The sequence below is a fragment of the Leptopilina boulardi genome, unplaced genomic scaffold (assembly GCF_019393585.1).
Source record: "Leptopilina boulardi isolate dan_hultmark-lab unplaced genomic scaffold, ZJU_Lbou_2.1 LbouV2_213, whole genome shotgun sequence".
NCBI classification, from domain to species: Eukaryota; Metazoa; Arthropoda; class Insecta; order Hymenoptera; family Figitidae; genus Leptopilina; species Leptopilina boulardi.
Window position 1 is genome coordinate 589,411 of NW_026137767.1, and position 26,650 is coordinate 616,060.

At 27.7% G+C, this 26,650-nt stretch overlaps 1 protein-coding gene across 2 annotated transcripts in view; it reads left to right on the forward strand.

The window, feature by feature from the left end:
* The window catches only part of LOC127279017 (ionotropic receptor 75a-like), a 380,333-nt gene that overhangs the window by 94,421 nt on the left and 259,262 nt on the right, over positions 1-26,650 (forward strand). The window contains exons 1-2 of one of the 2 annotated variants that reach the window (XM_051301087.1): positions 12,467-12,655; positions 23,410-23,579. The exons of the other annotated variant lie outside the window; for it this stretch is intronic. Of the exons in view, the coding sequence (XP_051157044.1) occupies positions 12,523-12,655; positions 23,410-23,579 (303 nt within the window). The 5' untranslated portion in view covers positions 12,467-12,522. Of the gene's footprint in view, positions 1-12,466; positions 12,656-23,409; positions 23,580-26,650 lie in introns of those variants that run through there. 2 annotated transcript variants of the gene reach the window in all.

Here is a 26,650-nt window from a genome sequence, read left to right on the forward strand (position 1 = left end):
TTGGGTAAAATTTGGTAGGCTTATTTATCACATTAATCTCTCAAAAATGACGAGAGGATTTTTAAAAATTCCCCAAAAAAAAATTTTATCGAATTTTTTTCAAAAAAATTTTTTTAATTGAAAAAATTTTTAACTAGAAACATTTAAGGATATATATATATAATATAATCGTCTTCTTTATGTCAAGACGAATCGATTAGTATATATAAAGTATAGATTTGATTGAAATTTAAAAAATAAAAAATTTACATTTTAGCTAAAAAATGTTGTGTTTATTAAAATTCAAGTTTATATATGAAATAATTTTATTCCCTGCATTAAAACTAATCGATTGGTATATATAAAGTACAGATTTGATTTAAATTTTAAGAATTAATTAAAATTGAAAAATCAAAAATTCATATTTTGGCTAAAAAAATTTGTGGTTTTTTAAATTCAAGTTAATACATAAAATAATTGAATTCCTTGCATAGAAACGAATCGATTCGTATATGGGCATATCTCTAGAACTTTTAAACTTTGAGATATTAGAAAAATTAATTTTTTTTCAGGGCACATTCGTGAAACAAATTTTATTGTCTTCCGTATTGATCAAATACTATAAAAAAATTTGCGTAACTCATTTTTACACATTGTTACGCATCACAGTGGGCCTTATTGCAAAAAACCTGCCCAAAATCTCTAGATGTGTTTAAAACTGACTGAAATTTGTTACTCGCGAATTTTTTTGGTCGCTGATTACAAATGCGACGTTAGTTTTTCAAAATTCAAAATGGCGGATCCAATATGGCGGACGACTTTTAAAAAAATTGATCGAATTTGTCTGAAATTTGTTACTCGGGGTTTTTTTTGGGTCGCTACCACCTTTAAAATGATTTAATGCTACAGTTTCGAAAATTTTATGTTCTATTGCTTATTAAGTCATAAGTAAATGTAGTTTATAACAATTTTTGAATTTTTTAAAAATTTTTTTAAAAATTTTGTTTGCAATTTTGGATCCACCATTTTGAATTTTGAAAAATTAAGTTCAGATTCGTAATCAGCGACCCCATAAACCCCCGAGTAACAAGAATTAGGCCAATGGGATCAATTTTGTAAAAAGTCATCCGCCATATTGAATCCGCCATTATGAATTTTGTAAAACTAAGTTCAGATTCGTAGTCAGCGACGCAAAAAACCACAGAGTAACAAATTTCAGGCCAAGTGGATCAATTTTTTTAAAAGTCATCCGCCATATTGGATCCGCCATTTTGAATTTTGAAAAACAAAGTTCAGATTCATAATCAGCGACTCCAAAAACCCCCGAGTAACAAATTTGAGGCCAATGGGATCACTTTTTTAAAAAGTCGTCCGCCATATTGGATTCGCCATTTTGAATTTTGGAAAATTTAAAATTCAGATTAGTAGTCGCAGCGACCCCAAAAACCTTCGAGTGAGAAATATCAGCCAGATTTAAACACATCTATTAGTTAATATGTACTTACTTTTCTTCACAAACTATGCGTCGGACAGTTTAGGTTTATATTCATTATTAATTATACAGTTTTAATGAAGTGTGCAAAGGTTAACTATTTTTCTGCATACTTTTATAATGCATGAGAAGAGATTACAATGAGTTGGGAGGCACACATTCCTGTATGGGTTCAAATTACTTCTTATTAGGTAGATAATATAATCCCGTTGTGCCGTTACTCAAAAACCTTCGTTAAAAAAGTTATATCAGTTTAACTGCTAACTTGTAGAAATTTTGAAAAAGTTGTCTCGCAAGTTTGAAGCTACATAGTTTTTATACAATTTGAGGCACATAATTGTTTCATGGATTTTTTAGTTCTTTACACTCCCACCTACTTCTATTGCAAGCCACAAGACACACAATGTTTCGTTAAAAAAGTTACAGTCTATAAACTAAAAAAAACAGTCAATATCACACACTAGAAACTGTCGATTTCACCACTTTAACTTACGTTCGTCATTTCCTACATAATTAAAAAAATTATATAACACATGATACATTTAAAAAGCTCTATAATTGGTCAAATTATGGTATTGAAAATTATTTAAAAAATTCTTAAGGTATCATAATGAGCGATAACATAAAGTTTAAAAGTTCTAGAGATATGCCCACATACATACATACATATATACAGACACAAATTTTTTATGGACTTTTGGACATAATTTTTTTGTCATAACGACAAACTATGTCAAAAATTTTAGATTCTGAGCAATGTACAGACAAAAGTCTGATTATATTCATGTAGATTAAAAATTTTTAAATTATTAACTTAGAAAATTATTTTAATCACACTAGCAGTAAAAATCGACTTTACGTTAAACATAAAAGTTTTAATGTTAAGTGATGTATAATGTGATTATACTTGTCACTTAAAAATACTTGCCTGCATGACCAATACCTTTCGAATCCGCCAGAAACTATTTTCCAATCGTCTGAAGTATTGGGCAGGTTCATTACAATTGGTTGCAATTTCGGCCATAAAACTTGCAAAGTCTTATAAATCCATTTTATTGATGTAGACAATCCCATTCGAAATTACATGTGTAGTGATTAATCCCAGATGGGGTGATGATGGGTGAACCCAGAAACAAAGAGCATTTATCTAAACTATAAATTTACTATGAGAAACCTACTTACAGTTTTCGTCGACATGTTTAATTATTTATTTATATCAATTTTCCTTTGAGATCTATTATATCAAATTTTAATTTCAACACTCTTGCGATTTATAATATTAAATTTTCTCTTTGCACACTTTGTGGCCAGAATTCAAAATTCCATACAAACGTCGACACATACGACCCAAGAATGAGGCCCTGTCGCCTGCCCACTTCTCATCAAATCTTTGATGAGACACATGCGCCTAAGGGTTCATTCCAGGGGCGTATTATTTTTAAGTACCACTGAAAATAATATAATTAAAATTTCATAGAGTTACGTCAATTTAAAATCCTGTTACAATATCATCTTTTTGTAGAGAGGATGTTAGAAATTAGTCATAATTTCGAGTGGAATTTTCTATAGTTTCAACGATGGTCTCGTCGACGTCTAGTATTTTTACCGACCACGTAAAGACAAACGTTTTCACATCTGCCTTTCCTGCGAAAGCGGTTGCCACGGTACCTCTGAAGCCAGAGAGATCCTGTCCCTTCTTAAGAATCAGAAGTATTTCGTCCTTTACCCAAATATAAAATGTTAATGTTTAAATAAATAAAGTAAGAAACTGATTTTCTATGTTTTAAAAAAAATATTGAAACTAGGTGTTCATTTCATGACCATTTAGCTTCCTCATCATGATACACTTATACGTATTCAAGATTAAAAGAAGGATTACAACTAAAATAGCGATCAATTTTATAATTATTGGTAAAATGTAAACTTTATATACATCAATCGATTCGTTTTCATTCCAGGAATATAATTTTGACAAGAAATAATTAAAATTTCTATATAAGAAAAAGTAATTTCAAAAAAGCAAAAAACAATTTTTTTCAAATATTCAAAAAAATTATTTAATCTATAGATTTTAGTAAAATATGAACTTTATATAGGTTAATCGATTCGTTTTAATGCAAGAAATACGTTTTTTACCAAACAAAATTAAATTTACACAGAAAGAAATAATTAAATTTTTTTTTAATTTTAAAAAAATTGCAAAAAAAATGTTGTAAATATATTCAGAAATCCTTGTGTCAGATTTTAGGTATTAATGAGCATACAAAATTTCAGGACAATTCGTTAAAACGTTTCTGAGATAATTTGTGCACAATATTTTGTGACATACACACACATACATCGTGACATTTACTCAGAACTTCATATATATTAATTGTAGACGATTGTAGATAAAAATGAGTCCATATAACCTAATTTTAAAACATCGAAAATCGTCACGAATGCAAAGCTTCCACATGAAGGAGCAATACAATATTTCTCTTACAATTTTAATATTAAACATTTATATCGTATTATTTTGTTTGAAAATCGAGCATTTGTCAATCCGAGGTTATCGTACATTCTTTTGTAATACCTCGTCATTAATCGTCTCGACAGCTTCACTCTGCTCACTGTTACTTCAATATTCTTTATATTTTTATTAATATATTTATATTAATACTTTTATTAATTAGTTCCAAGAAATGGAAGAAAACGAAGAAGAAAACGGGCAGTCTATTGAGTAAATTAATTGTCAATTACCTTACTTGTAGTATAAATTTAAATTATTATTGTATAATTAAATTTTAATTCATAACCCTATTTAGTTTAAATTTGAAGAGGTTAATTTTCGAGGTAAACGCAGAAAGTATAATGAAAAACCTCTCTTTATGAATCATTTGAATTCAGTGTAGACAATAATACTAACTGCAAATGGGGAAAATGCAAACTTTGTCTTTTGAAAAATCCTCCTATAATAAAAACTATTAAAATACTGGCTCTAATACCACAGGCATCAAGAGTCATTTACAGAAAGAGCATTTTACAGAATATAAACAAACATATCCAACACTTGAGACATCGCAACAAGTAATTTTTTAATTAAACTAATAAGTTACAATTTATTTTAAAAAGTTGATAATTTTTTATAATAATACGAAATCTTATTTTATAAAAAATTGAAAGTCCACTTATAAGTTTTATTATTTATTTATTTTTGAATTATTTAAGAATTCACAATAATTATTATATTAATAAAGCAAGTTGCTTTAAAATATATTTTTTATATTATTATAGAATTTATTTGAAATTTTGGCTTACGGACACTTCAATATTTTCCTCATGAAAATTATATGTATATTTTTTATAATAATGAAATAAATTAAATAAAATTTAACAAAATAAATAAATAAAAAGTAAATTATTGCTAATATATTTTTTATAATAATGAAATGAATTAAATAACCTTTATAAAAAGTAATACCTAAATAAATATTAAGATAAATAACTTATAAAATTTAAATTCTTTATTTATTTTTTCATGACAAACCTTTTTATTAAATATGACTGTTACAAACTTTAACAAGCATATTTCAATTTCAATTTTTAAAAATTTTTTAATATCACCTTGTAGGAGTTTCAACAAGAAGTATTTGAGAATCTTTTGGTTGATTGGATAGGGAAAAACATTTACCTCTGTGTTACGTATGAATTTCGTAGCTTCTTATTAATAAATTATTAACATTATTAATAATTCATTAATACAATACTTGAAAAAATGACACAATATGCAACTCAAACAAATAACACTTTACAAACATTATAAGAAATGCCTTTAGAATCTCTTAGAGATGTCCAAATAATTATATATTAAATATTAACTTTCAATTAATAACCTAAATTGTAAAGAAGACCTATTTAAAATTCATGTTAAAATTGAGAAACTAAGTGAACTGATTTAATTCAAGAAACAAAGGATGGCGCAATAAAGATTGCTGCATCCAAAGTATGTCCATTCAAAGTGAACTGGAACACTACCACAATATTGCAAGGTTGCAATAAAGAACATTGACAACAATATATTTGTTAATATACTTTTCCCCACCAAAAGTCAACTTAATAAAATCAGTTGACACACGAAGATGGAGGTCTTCCAAGTGTGGTCTCCGAGTGAGACAGGTGAAACAACCCCTTAGACCAGGGTTGTTTAGTTGTCAGTAATTGTGAGGAGAGGAGATTGAGAGTGAGCTCAGTTTGGAGCTTGGAGTTTTTTGAGAGTTTTGAGTTGGAGTTTGAGTCTCTGAGTTGAGAGACTTTTAGAAACAAACCTCTGGTTCGAGGTTGTTCCTGTTTTGAGTTTATTACTGAGTTTTAATTCGAGTTCTGATTTTTGAAGTGAGATTATTTAAACAGTATTAGAGTTTTGAGTATTTTAAAGAGATAAATATTTATTTATTTTAAAGAGATATTGAATAATTGTGGTTTTGAAAAAGAGAATTTAATTTTGAATTTGATTTAAAAAGATACACGAATGAGTTTTTGAGAATCACTTAGTTTTGAAATTGAGAGTGAAATTTAAATAGTAAATGAGAAAATAAAGTTTATAGCATATACTGAGTTTTGAGATTGTTTTAATAATTGTTAGAAAAAAGAGAATATAATATAACTAAAATAAATTGAAGAGTTAATTAAATACTTAAATTGAGATACGTCGATTATTTTGAAGGATATCAATCTGAGGAAATTCCAGAGGTAAATATACGTAAGAGTTCAGAGACTCTTAACATATCACACACACAACATTGTTACACATACATTCATTCACACGTAAATTGTATTAGAATACAGAATACTGTAATATTGTATTATTTGAGTTGTTACACAATACATATTTATATTCAATTAATTAAATATTTGTTTGATCTTTTATTTCAAATATTCCTAACCAATTGTTCTGATTAATATGGGATCTCAACCAACTCACTGAATAATAGTGAGGTAAGGAAGGGATCCACTACCTTTTACAATATAATTTGTCCGAAGGGCAACGTGTGTTAAAGTACCAAAGTCTTTTAGAGTTTAGAAAATATCAATCTTTAATTGATATTGAATAATTTTCTAATATTCAAAATTCATCTTTAACACTCTGCGGTTGTTTAATGATGATGACTCTCAAGAATTATTTAGTTACCTCAATCCAGCTGCTAAAATTCCATTGCGAGGAAAAATGAAAGAAATTGTTATAAATAGATTTATTAAAATGAAGGAAGTCGTAACTCAGATAGTCAATTTCGCATAAGGGCTACTATGAAATCACGGGTCATTTTATTGATGAAGAGTGGAGTTTCCCTAATATTTTTTAGGTTGTTATGTTTCTCAACATTCGTAAAAATAAAACGTCTATTTTATTTAACCTTACAAACAATAATTTTGGTCTTTTTTTAATAAATTTTTTTTGTAGGCCTAAAGAAATATTTAATGAAATATATCCTCAATATAGTATTCTTCAATCTTCTATCACCACCTCTGATTGTACTGAAAAAGAAAACGACAAACAATTTAATAACGCCATAGAAGAAATTTGCAACATCATAGTCTCTTACGATATGGGCTGGAGTAAAAGAGGCAATGGCCTGAGTTACAACAGCTTAAATGGTTATGGTTCTATTATAGGTTTTCTTAGCGGAAAAATCTTGGACTACGCAGTTCGGAATAGAAAATGTTAACTTTGCAACATCGGCCACGAAAAAAGCGACCATGATTGTCGTAAAAACCAGGAAGGAAGTGCTAAAGCTATGGAGGCGAGTGTAGGAGTCGAACTGGTAAATCGAAGCGAAATTTTAGATGAAGCGGGACTAAAAATACGAGTTTTAATAGGTGATGAAGATAGTTCCACAATAGCTGCAATTCGTCGAGGAAATAAAGATAACTTTTTTAAACTTGCGGATACAAACCATATAAATAAACATTTTAATGGTGACATTATGGAATTAAAAAAGAAATTTAAAGAAATGAGCAAACCGGAAACTATTCGACACATCAAAAAATGTTTTGGTTACGCTGTTCAGCAAAACAAAGGTAAAGCTAAGGAATTAGCAGATACTCTTCGTTCAATCCCAAATCATCTGTTCAATCGTCATGAAAAATGTGGTTCTTGATGTAAGCGTGATTCGAAACCTCAGAAAATAATACTGCAAGATACTGGATTGTATAAGGCATTAGAAATTATATTCAATAAGTATGCGAACAATGCCTCAAAATTTTCTGTTGCAGCTTCCAGCCAAGGAAATGAGAGTTTTCATAATATTGTAGCTCATAAGTCTCCAAAAAATCATTCCTATAGCTTATCTGAATCATGCAGCTACCGTGTAGCAAGCGCGGTTGCGACCAAAAACGAGGGAGATAGTCATCTGTTAACTGTTAAAGAAAAACTATCATTATCACCGGGAAAACATACAGCTGCTTTTGTTACCAAGAAAGACGAAATAAGAAAGAAAAGGGCGTTAAAAGCGAAATTGCCTGCAACAAAAAAACGAAGACTTTTATTACATACATCTACAGAAAACTCAAGAAAACAAAATGAAAGACTGGAAGGAATTCAGTATCAACCAAATTGCGGGCTTGACGTTGATTTTGAAAGACCTGATACTGCTCTGGACCCTCTATCTGTAAAAGAAAAGCTGCAAAATAATCCTATTTCAGTAGAACATTGTAATGTAGTTTACTTCGACTTAGAAACGTCTGGCTTATCAAAACACTCTGACATTTTACAAATAGCTGCAAAATGTGGAGAAAAATCTTTCGATAGTTACATAAATCCAACGCAACCTGTAACTCCTAAAGCCTTCAAAATTACAGGTTTGGAAAACATTAATGGAGATTTATTTTTGTACGGCAAACCACTTACAACTGTCCCATTAAAACAAACGCTATTTAAATTTCAACAGTTTTTGACTGAATTGAATCCATGCGTATTGGTTGCTCATAATGCAAAATTTGATGTTTTTCATTTTCTTCAAGCAATCATTACTTCATCTATGATAGAAAACTTCGACAGTATTGTGGGATTTTCGGATTCCCTAACTTTGCTTAAAAAAGCTTTCCCGATTCGAAAAGGTTTAAACATGTTTAAACTGTATAAATTAGCCGAAGATTTTCTACAAGTAAAGTCAGAAAATTTTCACGAAGCATGTTTCGATGTGCAAATACTAGAGAAACTATCATCTGGTTTTCTAGACTCAAAGAATATAATACAAAATTGCACTAGTTACTCCGATAGCGTAATAACACATATTACATTGCCATCTCTAAAACCTTTGAAAAAAGTGATACCTGATATTATTATAAAAAAAATTGCAACAGAAGGCATAAGATTCGAAAATCTTTTAAAAGTTAAGACTGATTTTGGTACAACAGGAATCTGTCAATTATTGAGCGATAGAAAGACAAATGGAAAGCCAAGAATTACGGGAGATAAAAGAGTTCTAAATAAGATTAGTCATTTTTTTTAGTCAATACTAAAATATTTAAATAGTAATTTAAAAATACATTGTTTTATTTAGATGTATATTATAAACTTTATTAAAAGTTGACTGTTATAATGATTATTCTTAATCATTTAAAATTTAAAAGATACGAGAGATCTCAATACGATTATTTATTGTTTTGTGAGTATCATTTGTATATAAATTATCAACTTTACTATTCAAAGTTGTCTGTTACTATAGCTATTGATAAACATTTAAAATTTGAAAGAAACAAGAGTTTTAAATACGAATATTTATTGCATTGTGAATATTATTTGTTTAATATATATTATCAACTTTAATATGAAAAGTTGTTTGCTTCATATGATGATTTTTTAATTGTGTGACCGTCATTTATATTGTTTTAACTTATAATATGAATTATCAATGTGAAGAAAAGATATATCAATTTGTTATATACTACAATAATATTAATTTTACTAAATAAACAACATTTGCAACATTAATCATCAGTTCCTTATTTTCCATTTTTCAAATTTTTCGCGCACTTTTCTATTTTTAAAGAGCTTGCATTGAGAGCTATATAAAGCAACGTTGCCACATGTATGACTTGCCATTTCACTAACGTTAAAATTATTATTTTTTAAACTTATATATCTCTTAAATGAAACGGTTAATATTGTTAATTCCTTTTCGTTTAAATTCTTTAAATATTTATTTATATCTTAGTTTTTCAAATAAATCTATAGAACATTTTAGAAGTTTCTGAAAGAAATGTGCCGTTTTTGTGCACTCTTTATAGGTTAACCATGTTAAAGTATCAAAATTTTAACATGTGAGGCAAAATTCCTGAAATGTCCGAACAAAAAATTAAAAGTTCTCGAATTTAATCCATACTTTTCTAAAATGTTGTTATTGTTGGTGAAAGTCTAAAAATCAATTATTATTGAATTTAATAAAATAGTTTTTGAATTACAACGTTTTTAATTTTTGACTTTTGAAAAAAAAAATTTTTTTTCAATGTACAATATTTATAAGTAGAATGCATAAAAGTTAACATATATATAATGATTTTTAAAGCTTTTTTGACGGGCTACACGCTGTTAATAAATTTTTTTTTTTTAAATAACATTTGACCTTGAAATTCAAGGTCAAAATGTTAATTTACGTTTATCTCAAAATCGGATTTTTTAAAATTATTTTTAACTATCTCAATGGAAAGCTTGACCAATTTCCTACAAAACATGTAATTTTCAGAGTGGGATCTTTTAAAGTTTTTAAAATATTAATTAATTAATTAATGTTTATAACAAATGAAATATTTTACAAACGAATAAAGTTACCGTAATTCTGAAGTTAGCAATTGAAACTTAACGTAATTCCGCATCCAACGAGCCCTGTATGAAGTATTTTGGATAAGTAGATTGTTAATAAACAATTAGTTAACATTGCAATTGTTTATTAACAATATTCTTATCCAAAATACTTCATATAGGGCTCGTTGGTTGCGGAATTACCTTAACTTTCAATTGGTAAGTTCAGCATTACCATAACTTTATTTGTTTGTGAAATATTTTATTTTTTACTAACAACAAGCATCCAAAAGCCCTATATGAAGTATTTTTATTCAATTTTAGTTAAATTACAATAAAAAATGAAATATCTTACAAACAAATAAAGTTATCGTAAATCTAAACTAACCAATTGAAAGTTAAGCTAATTCGGTAACTTTATTCGCTTGTAAAATATTTCATTTGTTATAAACATTAATTAATTAATTAATTAATATTTTAAAAACTTTAAAAGATCCCACTCTGAAAATTACATGTTTTGTAGGAAATTAGTCAAGCTTTCCATTGAGATAGTTAAAAATAATTTTAAAAAATCCGATTTGGAGATAAACGTAAATTAACATTTTGACCTTGAATTTCAAGGTCAAATGTTATTTAAAAAAAAAAATTTTATTAACAGCGTGTAGCCCGTCAAAAAAGCTTTAAAAATCATTATATATATGTTAACTTTTATGCATTCTACTTATAAATATTGTACATTGAAAAAAATTTTTTTTTTCAAAAGTCAAAAATTAAAAACGTTGTAATTCAAAAACTATTTTATTAAATTCAATAATAATTGATTTTTAGACTTTCACCAACAATAACAACATTTTAGAAAAGTATGGATTAAATTCGAGAACTTTTAATTTTTTGTTCGGACATTTCAGGAATTTTGCCTCATGTATATCTCGTTTCAGAAACGGTCAATTTTTTTAAAACTTTGAGAATATGTAGATCTCGCTATTAACTGTTAAGATTTTCAATTTCATCGAATTCTATAGAAAAGTGCTATCGCGCGTGTACCACCTTAATACGAGAATCACAATAAAACAGTTATTTCTCGATCGTTGCGATCGACGTGCATCACTAGACCAAACTATTTGTCTGAGTCAACCAAACTATTTGTTTGAGTCAACCAAAATATTTGGTTGAGTGTTTTTTGTTGGCTTAACGAAAATGTTTGGTTAGCTCAACCAAATTTTTTTGTTAGGACAACAAAAATGTTTGGTTGATCAAACCAACAGTTTTTTTTGTAAAATTAAAAATTTTATTCTACCTTATTTCTTTTATCTTTGGACAAACTTCTAATTATCATATACCTCTAATTAGACGTATGTGCTAATCGGAAGTAAACCCTTATCTTTTATATTTATTTTTATATTTATTTATTCAATTTAACGTTTAATTTATATTTATCCAATTCAAATATTTCTGGACTTCGAAAAATCTCATCTCCTCCTGGGATCGAATCTCTGTTTTTTAAATGCGAGTTGGGAGCTCTGACCACTGGACTACCCATCTTTGTTAGGACAACAAACGATCATTTGATTTTTTAGGCCAAACTATTTTGTTGTATTAACCAAATTATTTTATTGTCGTAACCAAATTTTGGTTGGAATTTAAAAATGTTCAACGAAATAATTTTGTTGGACTAATTAAATGTTTGGTTGAGATAACTCTACAACTTTGTTTCAGCCTACCAAAATTTGGTTACAAGAACTAAAATTGACTAACCAAACGATTTTGTTGTAAACACAAAATCTTTTTTTTCAGTGTATGGATACAATATTGCATCAATATTAGTGGTCAATGTTGCGAATGTTGCTTTAATATTGATTATGTCCGTCTTATGGGAATATTGCCTGAAAATATTGAGTCAACATTGCTGTGCAATATTGTTGTTCACAGCAATAATGTCTGTATGTTGACAGCAATATTCCCGCAAGCCGGTTATAATAATCAATGTTGCCATGTAATATTGTCATGTGATATTGATGCAATATTATGGCCATATGTTTTGCTATTTGGGTAGTTACATTCAATCAACTACTGTCAATAAATCGAATTTAAAGTTGCTGAATTCTTAATAATTTTATTATAATTTAAAGAATCCTTACAATGACATGCAATGGTAGTATAAAATCAATTAGAATGGCTATAATAAGTTCATCTTTTAATGTAATAAGATACAAGAAAGTACCCTAAATAGTTGGAGGGATATGTTCAAAGTATTTTGTACAGAAAAGTTAATATGAAATTCCTAGTACTTGTTTTCATTTTATTGATACAAGATGGTAAAAGTCATGATGATGAGATTGTTATCGATTTCTTTACCAACAGTCAGGTAAAAAGTGTTATTGGGTTTCGCTGTGTCAACAAAGAAGGTAAATAATTTACATTAAATAACTAGCTAAAACAAAAGCACATAATCATATCTTGCAATTTATTTAGGGGCGATTGGGGTATTGTGAAACGCGCTTTTATTTTTTACCACATGTATTAGGGTGGTCCTTATTTTCATAACTTTCGAATTTTTATCATTCCCGGCCAAAATTTTAGTCTAAATGAAAAAAAAGAGATACTTTTTTTTGATTTTAATAAACACTATCAAAATATGCGCGCTATAGCGAGCATATTTTATGAATGAAAAAGAAGAGCAGTATATTGGGATCTGTAGTACTTGTATGAAAGCGAGCTGCTGCATTCTTGTTGAGCAGCTTGATTTTATACCTGTCATAGCAATTTCTTAATTAATTAGACATTTTACCTTCTGATTAAGTATTCACTAAAAATTTAAAAGACAAAGAAACAAATGATATTGAGAAGTATTATCAAAATGTTTGAATTAATTAATCGTACAATATAATTTTTAAAAAATGCATTAAGAGCATTTGAACCGTCGTGACGTCACAAACCATGGCGCATGACACGCAAACTTCTCAGGTATGTGAAAAGCACAATTTTGAATATTTTTTAAATAAAACCTTTTGGAAAATGTTCAGAATAACATAGACTCTGTCTGTTATGTGCCGAAAATTCAAATTTTTGCGTTTAAAACGTTTTTTAAACAATTTTTAAGTTGGTTGTCACAAGTAAGAAAAAATACACGAATTGCTTATATATAGGCCATTTTTGGAAACACCAGGATAAATTAATTTTATTATAAATAATAATTAAAATTGTTTATTACTAATTAAACAATAAATTGTTGTTGTTTATTTACTTTAACCCATTAACGCCCAAAAACTGAAAATTCTTTGTACACATTCAGGTTACGTTATTTTAAATAAATCGGTCAACATTTTCTACGAGAGTTACATTTCCTATAGGTCTTGAGTGTGCTCTTTCCGATTCCGGTATCAAAAATTAATTTCGTCTAAGCCGAAATTAAATATGGCGGTTTAAATATCAAAAAACACAAAAAAAGTTTTTTTTTTATTTATTTTATTTTTTTTTTATTTAGTTAGTTTTTAGTTTTAATTTGGAATTTAATTATTTTTCTTAAATACACAATATTTTTAGTTACTGTAATGATTACAATATAATAATTGTCTAATTTTATTTAGTAGTGATTAATGTTTTTGATCGAAATTATGATGAAGGAGTTTATAATTATATTTGCCATTCGTTTTATAATTATTATTATTATTAATTTCTTTTTTTTTTTGTTTTTTTTTTATTGAAAATTCAATTGACTTAAAGTTTCCACTTGGAAACATATTTTCATTGATAACTTCTCCTTAAAGAGGTGGTGATCGGAGTACCATCTATGCCATCTATAAAACATAAAATAGTGTTATTATTTTTATTCGTAAGATGGTTTTAGTTTATTAATATATTTTTGAAACCTTTGACTCTCGCTAATTATTGAAATTGAAGTACTTTTGTCTAAAATATTCATAATGTCGTAAGGGCCGTTGTGATAAGAATAAAATTTATTTTTCTTTTATATTTTTTTTTAACGTATGGTTTTTCGACTATTTTCCCTAAGAATTTTATGTTGTAAAAAAAACATAGTTTTTTTTGAGATATTTAGCAGCAAAATTTTATATTTCTATTCATCTAGATTCGTAACTTTCTAAATTTTCTTCTGGAGGAAAAGAACTAGGGGTTCTATTTTTTATTAGTATTCGGTGTTTCTTATTTTGTTATCGCTCGGCCACTGATACTTTGAAAACTGGTAAACATCATAATTAGGTAATTGATGGTAATGATTAGCTTCGTATTGTAATGCTGCCTTAAATGCATCATCAATTTTCTTTAAATCCCGGGCCTCTATCATTCCTGAAATTGCATCCGGAAGTCCTCTTAGAAAGGCTTCTAACGCGCAATCGTTTAAGGGTTCAACCATGTTCTCTATTTTATCCGATTCATATTTTTCTTCTAAAGCAGCTCTTTCCCCTGCTAATAAAAGGGTTAACCTATCATAAAACTCGCTAACTTCTTCATTTTGACCCATACGAATAGTGGATATTTCATGCAAGTACCATGAATAAGATTTTCTAGGCGCGAATCTTTGTTTTAAATGTTTAATGAGGGAGTCAATGGTTTCAAAATTCTTTCCGTGAGTACTGTTTCGAGCAGCACCTTTTAATTTCGATAAAACTACTTTAATAAATTGTTTTTCACAATTTTTAGGAATACTAGATTCCCCATTAATTATATCCTGAATAAAATTTCTTACAGGTATATTTCCGCCATCATAAAAAGGAATATGCATAACCCCTTGTTGTAACGCGAAACATTCAGCCATTGAGGTTACCATGGCATCACTTAAAGTTCTGTTTATACTACTTTCTTCTGGATTGTTGATCATTGTATTTGTTTGTTTAATAAATTTTTTTTTTTATTTATAAATTCTTTTACTTCGTTTATTATATCAAAACTCTAATTATGTCTGTAATTTCTATTTATTTTTTTTTTTAGGTTGAAATTTTAAAAGTGTTATTTATGCAAATGTCTATATGTTGTAACAGTAGTGCCGTCTTTAAGGGAAATGTTTTCTTATTTGTCAATCCCTAAAAGCAGAATTAATTCTTTTCTTTCAAAGAATTTTATAGGTAAAGAAGAATAGATTTTGAATCTTCCTTTAATTTCGTTAAAAGATTGATTTGATTGAATTAGAGAGGTGTAACAACAAAAATATAAACTCATGTGGTGCTTGGTGTAAGAATTATTTCAAATTTTAAGCATGCAATTATCATTTAATATAAAAGTTGTCGCAGCATGAACGTTTGACTTGACCCTGCTTGTACTACTGCAAGCGAGTCGCGAATGTGTCAATGAGTAGTTATGATTAATGTTAATTAATATAGATTTTATGTTTCATTGACATTCTGTTATAATATGAATCTCTAATATATCTTTCGATGAGGGCCTTTATTTCAATTAAATATTTATCCCTGTGTTGAAATTAAAATTTTGGAAAATTGACTCGAACACTCGTTATTGATAAAATTGATAATGAATAATTTTATGAGAATATTTCTTAAGATGTATTAGTAATTTTTATAGGTGAAATATACTACAGTAAAAATAACTCTAAAATAGTTTATTTTCTTATGATTTTATAGATGAAAGAAATTTGTTTAAAAATTGAAATTTTTATAGTTGATTTTGGTAAACAATAATAATATACTTGTTGAATAAAAATTTTTAAATTTCTGTAATATGTAAGATCAATTTAGTGAACAAATATAATATATTATAAAAATAATAAAGAGAAAATTTTTACGATTAAATTTTTTTTTTTTTTGGACCTAATATATGTGTTCAATAACTTATGGTGAAAATTAAATGTAAAATAACAAAATATAAAGTATCGTTTAATTTCTTACTTTTGCGTAATATAATTTACGTGTTTCGGAACGATGTTTCTTTTGTTATCAAACAATAATTTGTATTAGTTTCGCAATTTTTGTGAAATTTATGCAACTAATAATTACCGTTTTAGGCCTAAAATTAATTTTCACCTAAAAGTTAATGAATTTTAACATTGAAATTCGCCGGATGGCGTAAAATCAATAAAAATAAAAATGTTTAGACAAGTTCGCCGTGCGGCGTAAAATGTCAAACTTGCAAAGTCAGAATTCGCCGGGCGGCGTAAAACAACCTTGCAATAAACAATTAAATTTTCAGATTATCAATTCGCTGGACGGCCTCAAAGATAATAATCTATTATTGAAAATTTCCTATCAGGCCTAAATTCAATAGTTGAAATAGTGTATGTTTCTACTTATTAATTGTATTTGTAAAATAATTAAAATTGTTATAATTTTTAAGAAATAGTTTTTCAAAATTTATTATATTTTCATGAAAGGATGTCAATAACTATTATTTTGTTTTAATTGTGTTTCTTTTAAACTTGCACCATATGATTGTATACACAATCGGAAAGAATTGGGTCTCGAAAAACTCCTAAACCGCGAGCAGAAACTGTCAATTCTAAGTGTTTAAATTTAACAACAACTGTCACAATAATCAGATAGAACTTTATTGATTAATGAAAAAACAATTATAGCATTTATTTCCTAACAATTAAAATAAACATTGAAATTATTTATTGATATTAAGGCTCCAAATTCGCCGTGCGGCGTAAGATTGAACCGTTAATATTCAAAATTCAATTATGATGAAAAACTAAAGTCTTTATTATTTTGCAAATAAATTGTTATAAATAATATCGTCTAGTTCATTAATTCGCCGAGCGGCGTAAGAAACGAATGAAAATTGAAATTCGCCGTGCGGCGTAAAATCAATTTTTTCTAGATTCTTTTTATTTTAAACAATTAAAAAAACACAATTTATTGTTAAATTTTATGGAATACTCTACTTTAATTATTAACAAAAGTAAAATCCCACCGCTGCCACCAAATCAGCTGTCACGTCCCGAGCTAAGGTAGAGTTTATTTATTATTTATAATAATAAAAGGGAGATAAGTTGATGATTAATCAGGTTGGTAAAGCCTGATATTTATTTTTAATGTAGGATCGTGTCACTTTGTCAAAACTAAGGGTTTTGTGTCAAACGATTAAAGAAAAATATTCCTTTTTATGATTTGCAATTTATTAATAACAATATATAATTACAATAGTACTTACAATTGATTCGTTGAAACTTAGTAATGTAACAAGCGGCAATCAGGATTACAAATATGTGTCTCTGGATGCGTTGTTATACAAATCATAAATTGTTACACTTACACAATTTAGATTTTATACGACAGTTAAGAATTATTTAACTCGAACAAAAGAATTATATTGTTTAAAATAAAGAGAAACTTGTTTCTCTTTTACAAAACTTTTGTAAAACTCACTAAACTCGCGGGTTTAAATAACGAAGTTTAAACAATTACAAAACTGAAGGGCCGATTCTCAGACACTGTTCGGGCAGAAGCTCGTCCGATTAACTGACATTTTGCAATAGAAAAACTGGGGTTTATATACTACATGATCTTTGTTCATTGGGGTAGAATTGTCACGTATAATTTGCAGACAGCGCAATTATCACGTACAATTTTCATTTAGCGCAAAAGTCACGTACATTATTTATTAATAGAATTATAATAATATCTTAATTAATTTATTAAAATTTTAGTTTATTGATTATTAATTAGTTGATTGCAGTCATTTAGGATGTATAGTGATCGACAATTGGTATTATGAAAAATAATATTAATATCGAGTAATGATCAATAATCTTATTGAATTCTTTAATTTACTATATATATATATAACTCATCTGCTTTATGCGAGTCTTCCGCATTCAGAGGTGTTATATTACATCTATCTTTCACTATTAACATCGTGAATGACTCATATGTATGTAATGACCTTTATTTAAAAGAGATAATTTAATTTGTTCATGATCCATCTTTTAAGAATTTTTTGGTACCGGGATGTAACAACAATACTTCGTGGTTAAAGTACTCACCCCTAGGGCTCAACTATGTGCAGGTTACAGTCCATTCTGATCAACTTTTCTTTCACTTCGTACGCTACATGAATTTTATCCCATACATATTTATATACATATATGAGGCATTTTACGTGTAATTTATAAGGTAAAAATTGATTTATCGAAAAAAGTAAAACTTGGGGGAATTGTTGTCCTACCTGATAGTAAAATATTCCCAAAAATTTTTTTGACTTTTTCGAAATTTTGCGGGACATAGAGTAGGGTCAATTTTACCAGTTTTCCCTGACACCGCCTACTATTTAAATTTTTGCTGTCTATAAATGCAATAAAAAAAATTTTTTCAGGTATGTTTTTTGAAGGTTTTTTCATGCTCTTTCGAATGGTGAATTTTGTTTTTCAAATTTTTTTAATTTGACCCTGATTTTCTATAATTAAACATAAATTTGGTATTTTCACTAAAATCGGTTTGTTTTTTTAAATAAATAATTGCAAACGAAAGCTGAGGTTTTTTCTGATCTGCATAAAAATTTTTAGAATGCCGATTTTTTTTTGTTTTCGAGATATTAAATATCAAAGATTTCATATCGGCGCGATCCAGTGTAAATAGCTACCGCGGCGCAGTATATTATTACAATATTTTTTTATTGCATTTATAGACAGCAGAAATTCAAATAGTAGGCGGTGTCAGGAAAAACTTATTTTGTTTTTAATATATTTATTAAAAAAATATTAATATTGAATAATATTAATTTAATTTTAATTTAATTATATTTGCTGACGAGAGAGAAAGAATAAAAGATGGAAAGTAACCCCTATCTTATTGGTTTAAAAACGGCGTTCTGTTTTTTATTGGCTTATTATATTTCCTAACTTTAAACATGCATATTATTCTTTTAATAAAGTTTAATTATTTGTTTTTCTTGTTTAATTATATTAATATAATTGATTAATTAATTTATTATATTTTTAATTGAAGAAAAAACATATTAGTATTAATTTCTCAATGCAATAGGTATATTTAATCATAATTCACATCGTAATATCCTCATTTATTTATCATATAATATTCTAAAAGGATTTGGTCAATACTGTGTTTATAAATAACTTTTATTGGCGTTTAGAAACTGATGTCATTTGTCCAAAGATGGACGGTTTTAGTTTTCCAGTCAAGCGAAGTAAACTTGAATTTGTTATTAAATTTTTTTAATGTCAAAATCTTGCAGTATATTGTAGGGTGTTGTGGGTTGATGTGCAACATTTTTTTCATTGATCGGAAAACACCTTTAAAAATCAATTTTTTTAATATGTTATGATTTTATTGTTTAGAGGAAGTGAAATACTATAAATCTGCATTATTAGATTTTCAGAATTTTGATTTGTCCTAAAGTTTTTTTGAACTTTCAAAATCGTCCGTTTTGTCATTTTCAAAATTTTTTGGGGTGATGTGCGACACAGGTAAAATTTAGGTTAAAAGTGAATAAATATCGACATAGTTCGATTTAAATGTTAAATTTGGGCTTCTGAAATTACAATTAATCTAAATCAGGTGAAAAAATTTAATATGATGTAATTGACCACTGAAAATTGAGAAGTTGAATAGTAGAAGTCTTTGCTCTCCCCTATGTCTTCGAATAAACCAAGTGTCGGTTCTATGATCCAGCTTCTCAATTAAAAATTCCACCAAAGAAAATCTTTTTTTATTTATTTATCTATTTCTTATAAACAAATTAAATCATAAAATAGCAAAGAATTATCGAAAAGAGAATGTTGCACATCACCCCAAAAAAGTGTTGCACATTCCTCCAAACACGCTATTTTGCTCGGTATTGCGTGACACCCACACAATGTAAATAAATCACAAAATCGTTTCAGAATATCAAAGAAATTTAACAAACTAACTATGCAAATATATTTACCTATAAAATGATTAAGAACAATGCCTGAAATACCCACGAATGTGAAGCGCAAAAAAAACTGTATGCGCTTCTGACAAATATCGACATGCATACCGGGAATCTTAAATGTTGCACATCCCCCCATAACAACCTATTCTTTTGAAATTTTTTTTAATAAAATGGTTAGAGAACTTGTATTTAGCATAAAAAAAACCCTTTTTTACACATTGATGGTATCTGGAATGGTAATTGCAAAATTATTTGATTAAAATCTACACAATATCTTCAAATAATTTTTTGCGCAATAAGAATTAGTTGGATAAAATGTTAGTGGAATATAGTACGGTGGAGAATTGAAGTAGAGGAGAGATGGAGTAGTAAAAAAACTGTATTACTACTAGTCTGAATAAAGGTTGTTTAAAAGCGGATAAAAAAATATTTAAATAGATTAATTTCTTTTAAATCGCCAGTAATTTTTGTTGCTCTTGATCAGCAACCAGAAGGCAGTGTTGACTGTGGATTATATTAAATAGCATTTACGTCATCTTCTTATTTTAGTGTGATTATTGCAAAAATAGGTACTTTCTTCTTTCTGCACCCGGTGGTGCAGAAATTACTACTACCTTTCTAGAAAAAATCGATTGAAAACAATAGGAAAGAAATTTCTATAGTCCCCAATTGTGATTCTTAATCGTGTTTTTACAATTAAGGACGATTGACTTTCTTATTATTAAACATATTGACATTATTATCCATATCACAAGAAATTTTACTTTATATTTTATATATTTGACACATACGCACTAACAAAACAAACTATATATTACAAAACACTTACAAGAAAAAAAATCTTTCCTGTTTGATTCAACACTATTCTTATTCCTATTATTAACATTTGCGCATGTGCGTATATCATTCTCCCGATAGCACCCGATTAAAAACAATTGAAAAAGTCTAACTTATTTTACACGATTGAAAACAATTCGAATCAATTGAAAAAAATATATTCTCCAATTGGAAACAATTCAAAACAATTAAGAAATTTTTGTACTCAATCGTTCTGAATCGTGTTGAATTGATTTTTTCTAGAAGGTGTTACGTCTCAAAATAAGAAATAACTAAAAAAAATAATATTTTATTTAATTTATGTCCCCTTCGGTGATTTAGTGATTTTCCTGTTTTATTTACAGAGGAGAAGGTTCTGAGCTAAGGGTACAGGTAAGAAAGAGAAATGTATTAAATGACTAGGTTACACTTTATTTTTTGACAAACATTTAGAGTTATAAAAATTGTTCTTTTGAGAGAGAGAATCTTGAAGCAACCAATCCAAAGGGATTAGAGTTCAATATTCCACTGTAACAAGGAATGCAAAGGTTACTACAAATTTACAAGAAGTGTAGGGAAGAGTTAGGGGTGAAAGTATAAAACACTTACCTTTAAATTTAGTAGTAAGATGCCTGAAAAAGGACTACTGCTGTATCCTTGTTATGACAGAATAGAGAGTATTTTTGTTTCGCAATCGCAGCTGTAGATGAGAGACACTAGAGGGGTTCGTCTGATTTTAATACATGAGTATTAAAGCAATAATTCTGCTACCAACTTTTTGGTAATACTTTTTTAATTTAAATTGCCTGAATCAAAAAAATTGAATATGATTTTATGTGTTATTACAATCTGTATATATAGACACGGGCTTCTTAAAAAAATTTCAAATATCTTACTTTAACAAGCTTCTTTCTAAAAGTAACTGACTTTTGATTATTTATTTAAGCTTATAAATGTAGGTAGTATTTATAACCAAACTAACACCAAAAATTATTGACCAAAAATTTGTAGTCGAAGTCATAGCAAATTATTGGAAAACACGAGTTTTTGAAAAACGCGATTAAACACAAATAATTGAATAAAAAATGATGGGAGAAACTTATGACTTGATAACTTGTGACCGCTTTAAAAAAAACATGGAATAATAAAATAATTTACTGAAAATAATGGTAATGCTACCACCCACTTCAGAAGCTGGTGGAAGAATCGAACACACGATCATATTGGCGCTTCAATTACTCATCAACTAAAAGGATTTCTCAATTTCATTTAAGGGAGCACATTTCTAATAACCTCAAGCTTAGAACTATGCAAAAAAAGAAAAATAGATTTTTTTCAAACACCAAAAGTGGACTTTCCCCTCAATATCGCTTAGCTTAAAGTTGTCTCGTAATTGAGACGATAAAGCGAGATGCAAACACAAAATGCACTGCAATGCATGGCATTTTTACGCGTTTCGCGTACGCAACATACGTTATTTTCTCAATGAAGAGACGATCAAAAGATAAGAAAAATGGACGCGCGCGTTAAGCAGATAGTTTTTTTTAAATTGGGTATCTGGGGGTTTTTTGTGTCGATGATTACGAATCTGAAGTTAGATTTTCAAAATCCAAAATGGCGGATCCAATATGGCGGAAGAATTTTGAAAAAATTTTAAGATTTACGGTGGGCAACGGAGTTGTTTCAGCTGTAGCCTGATGAATAAAGTCTAAACCTGTATATTTCAAGTATAGTCTTCCTTCATTAGGAAAACAGTTTTGGCGAAATTTTTGGGTTGAATACCTGACGCCGACATGGGAGAAGATTACGTTGCAAGATCTTGGAATCCCAGAATGATTGGCAAATTTGCGGTGATATTAAAATAATTTCAATATTATTGGGTCACCAATCAGGATTAACGAAATACCCATGCTTCCTATGCGAATGGGATAGTACAGACTAAAACAGACACTATAAAAGGAAAGAATTTCCTAGGAGGTCATCTTTGAAACCTGGATTTGAAAACATTATAAATGTACCATTAGTTGATCCTTTAAAAGTGATTCTACCTATTTAACATAAATTATTATTCGGTTCATGAAGCAATAGGTGAAATCTTTAGATAAAAATGATATCTCCTAACACCAATAAAGCAAAATTAAAATGTTAAAGAACAATTTATGTTTTGCTTAATTGCCTTAAAATTATATCGGCCTAAGACATGTGTACGCATGTAAAACAGTTTACAGAATGTTTCAAAACTTTATGCACACTGTTTTACTTGGGTATGATAATAATCCATAAATAAGGATAATAATCCATAAATAAGGATAAAAGTTTATAGTCATTAAAAAGAACTGTCACTAAATTTTTTTACATTTTTTCTTGTGTAGAATGAGGTAAATTAATTAAAATTAAAAACTTATTGTAATGTTGTGTGTTTTGTAATAAAAATAATAAAATTTTCTAAATTACTAAATTATTCTGATTAATTACAAACATATTAATTAATTTATTTTAGATGATATTCAATTCATCAGAAAATTAAGCTATTTTGGAATAACAGGGAGAGTAATTCCATCAAACGCAACCATGGACTTTCCATATGCTACTAACACTTACACAAAAATTGGAATATATTTAGATTTAACATGTCGATCGACAAACGATATTGAATTCTTTTTTGCAGAGGTAAAACAATTTTTTTAAACGTAAGCACTAAATCTAGTAGTAACTCAGGTTTTTTGAAGCAATAGTTCATTAATGTCCTAAACATATTCTGCCCTGAATAGTTTTCGAGGTTGACGATTACAAATTTAAAATCGCATTTTCAAAATTAAGAATATCAAATTAAAAACGGAGCACCGTATTCACAAGAAATTGTTGGATTTATAATGAAAAAAAATTTTTTTAAATTATTGGGTTTTTATAAAACTTGATATCCTGCAGTTTTCAAAGTCACTGATTACAAATTTAATCTCAGATTTTTAAAAATTATATAGGTATTCAAATGTTAGTGATATTTTTTCAAATTGAAAAATTGTCTGTGTTATTAGAACTTTGAAAAAGTTTAGATTTTTGTAAAAATAAAATGTAAATTTTTTTAAAAAATATTTATATATATTTTTTGAAATTCATTGCATCAAGTTGAAAAAATTAGTAATCTACTTTAGAAGGCCCGAAATTGCGCTTTTTGAGAATTTCTTTAAGAAGGAAAAAAATAACTTACAACAAAAAGTTCACTCCCAAAATCGAATTTTGGCAGTTTCCTCGGAAACAAATGAATCTTTTTGAGTAATTTTTTTGTATATCGTCGGGTTAGTAGAAAAACATATCATTTCAGAAAATCGTTTTAAAACATATGAACTTGTGAAAGGCGTTTAAAACATACCATTTCGGATGACATTTATAAAACATACCATTTCAACAAAGTTTTTGTTTTGCTTCGATTTTAAGTTGGTAATACTAATTAGAAATAAATAACATGCATTTTTTAAAAGAGATATTTAAATTATTTAATGCATTTTATTTCTTTCTAGTTAGTACTACAAACTTAAAATCGAATCAAAAAAAAACTTTGTTGAAATGGTATGTTTTATAAATGTCATCCGAAATGTGTATGTTTTAAACGCCTTTCACAAGTTGGTATGTTTTAAAATGATTTTCTAAAATGATATGTTTTTCTACTAACCCGACAAATCATAATTCATTGAATGTTTAAAAGTTAACTTGGTAGTATTTAATCGACGGATTCAGAAAAGATTATTTAAATATTAAAATGTCCGCATATACAAAGGAACATTTATGTACAGTATTAGAACAAAATATTTATTTGACAATTAGTTTTATAAGTTAAAAAGTAAAAAAATGCTTAAATTTCATTTGAATTTCTTGAAAAAGTTTATATTCTTAACGTTTTTATTTTTGCGGCGTGTAAAATATCACTTCAGCTACTATGGAAATATCTAACAGACATATTTTGTCAAAAAATTTTCACTATCCCATTAGCGTGCCACAACTAAAACTAAAAATACGAAGGTTTGATTGAGTGATAGCACTTTTTAAAAAAATTCAATTGAACGTCTTGTTATGAAAATATCTATTACGGCGTTGGTTAAAAGTAAAAGTGCAATGCATTTTTTAAAATGTGATAAAAAAACAAAAATTTTACGACCTTTATCAATGATGTACCTCTAATTGAGCACCTAGAAATAAGAACTCGCCAAGCGCTAGGCTGCACGCTACAAAGCCAGCCAAACATACAAAAATGATGAAAAAATAAAATTCGAAATTTTTTATTTTTGAAAAATGCTATCTTGTAGGAAATGAAAAGGCGCATCTTTTTTTCCTCTGGATTTTTCTCGTCAAATGAATAGTTTAATTAATAAATGTAAAAAACTAATAAATTTTTATTTCCAAATTTCATTCAATTTGTAAACATAAATCATCGTATCTTCGACAATTATTAATCAATTCCAATGAGATTTTGCATACTTCCGCGTTTGGGTCCATAGATGACTATAGTCTAAGAAAATGTTGAAATTTTTTCAATTGTTGACCAATTTTTAATTATAAACAAATACCTGTCGGTAATCATACTCAGTTATTTTCGCCGACAAAAAGTCTGCGGGGAAGTTCATAGTTGAAAGAACTTCCAGTGAGACATTTGTGTATTAGGATATAATGAAGTTTTCTGTAAAGTTTCAAGTAGATTAATTCAATTGTTTAAAAAGTATTGAATTTTTAAGATTGCTCGTGTGGCGCGCCAACGAGTAGGCAAGTGAATAGAATCGCTAAGCAGTTCATTACATGAAAAATGACCACGTTCTCACATCTTTTTTCTCTTAATTTCATTATTATTATATATAAATTGTTTTAAATTAAGTTAAACAATTGAATTTATTGCTACTGGGTTAAATTTATTTCATGTTAATGTGTTAAAAACATACGAATAAAATAATATTTTCAAAATTATATGAAAATTTTTGCAAAAATTATTAAGATATTATTTAAATAATGTGTTATGTGTAAAATTTTGCAATTAGCTAATTCTTTAAATAATTTTTTAAGTACATTTTCTAATTTTCATTTTATCAGTTGAATTCAGAATTTATATTGTCTATTTAAAATTTTCTATTTACAAGTTATTGTTAATAGTTTGTAATTGTTTTGTTGTTGATATACATCTAATGTCTAATTAACTATATTGTTAAAAATTTTGACTACTTACAGTTATTAATATTTTGTATTAATTATATTTACATTTTGAATACTTATAAGACATTCTAATTTTTATTATTGACTTGTATTTTTAAATATAAACAAATAAATATATATATATATATATATACATGACAAATACTAAAAAAAATATTATTTATCAAGCCAATTTAAAACAATTTATATATATTAATAATGAAATTAAGAGAAAAAAGATGTGAGAAAGTGGTCATTTTTCATGTAATGAACTGCTCAGCGATTCTATTCACTTGCCTACTCGTTGGCGCACCACACGCGCAATCTTAAAAATTCAATATTTTTTAAACTATTGAATTAATCTACTTGAAACTTTACAGAAAACTTCATTATAACCTAATACACAAATGTCTCACTGGAAGTTCTTTCTATGAACCACTCCGATATCAAAAAAAAAAAAGTTGAATTTTTCAATTTCATATGTAATTTATTAACATTAAAGAGTTTAAAGAGTTAAACATTGACGGCGTGAGCTAAAAATGAATCACACATATGAATTTGTAGTG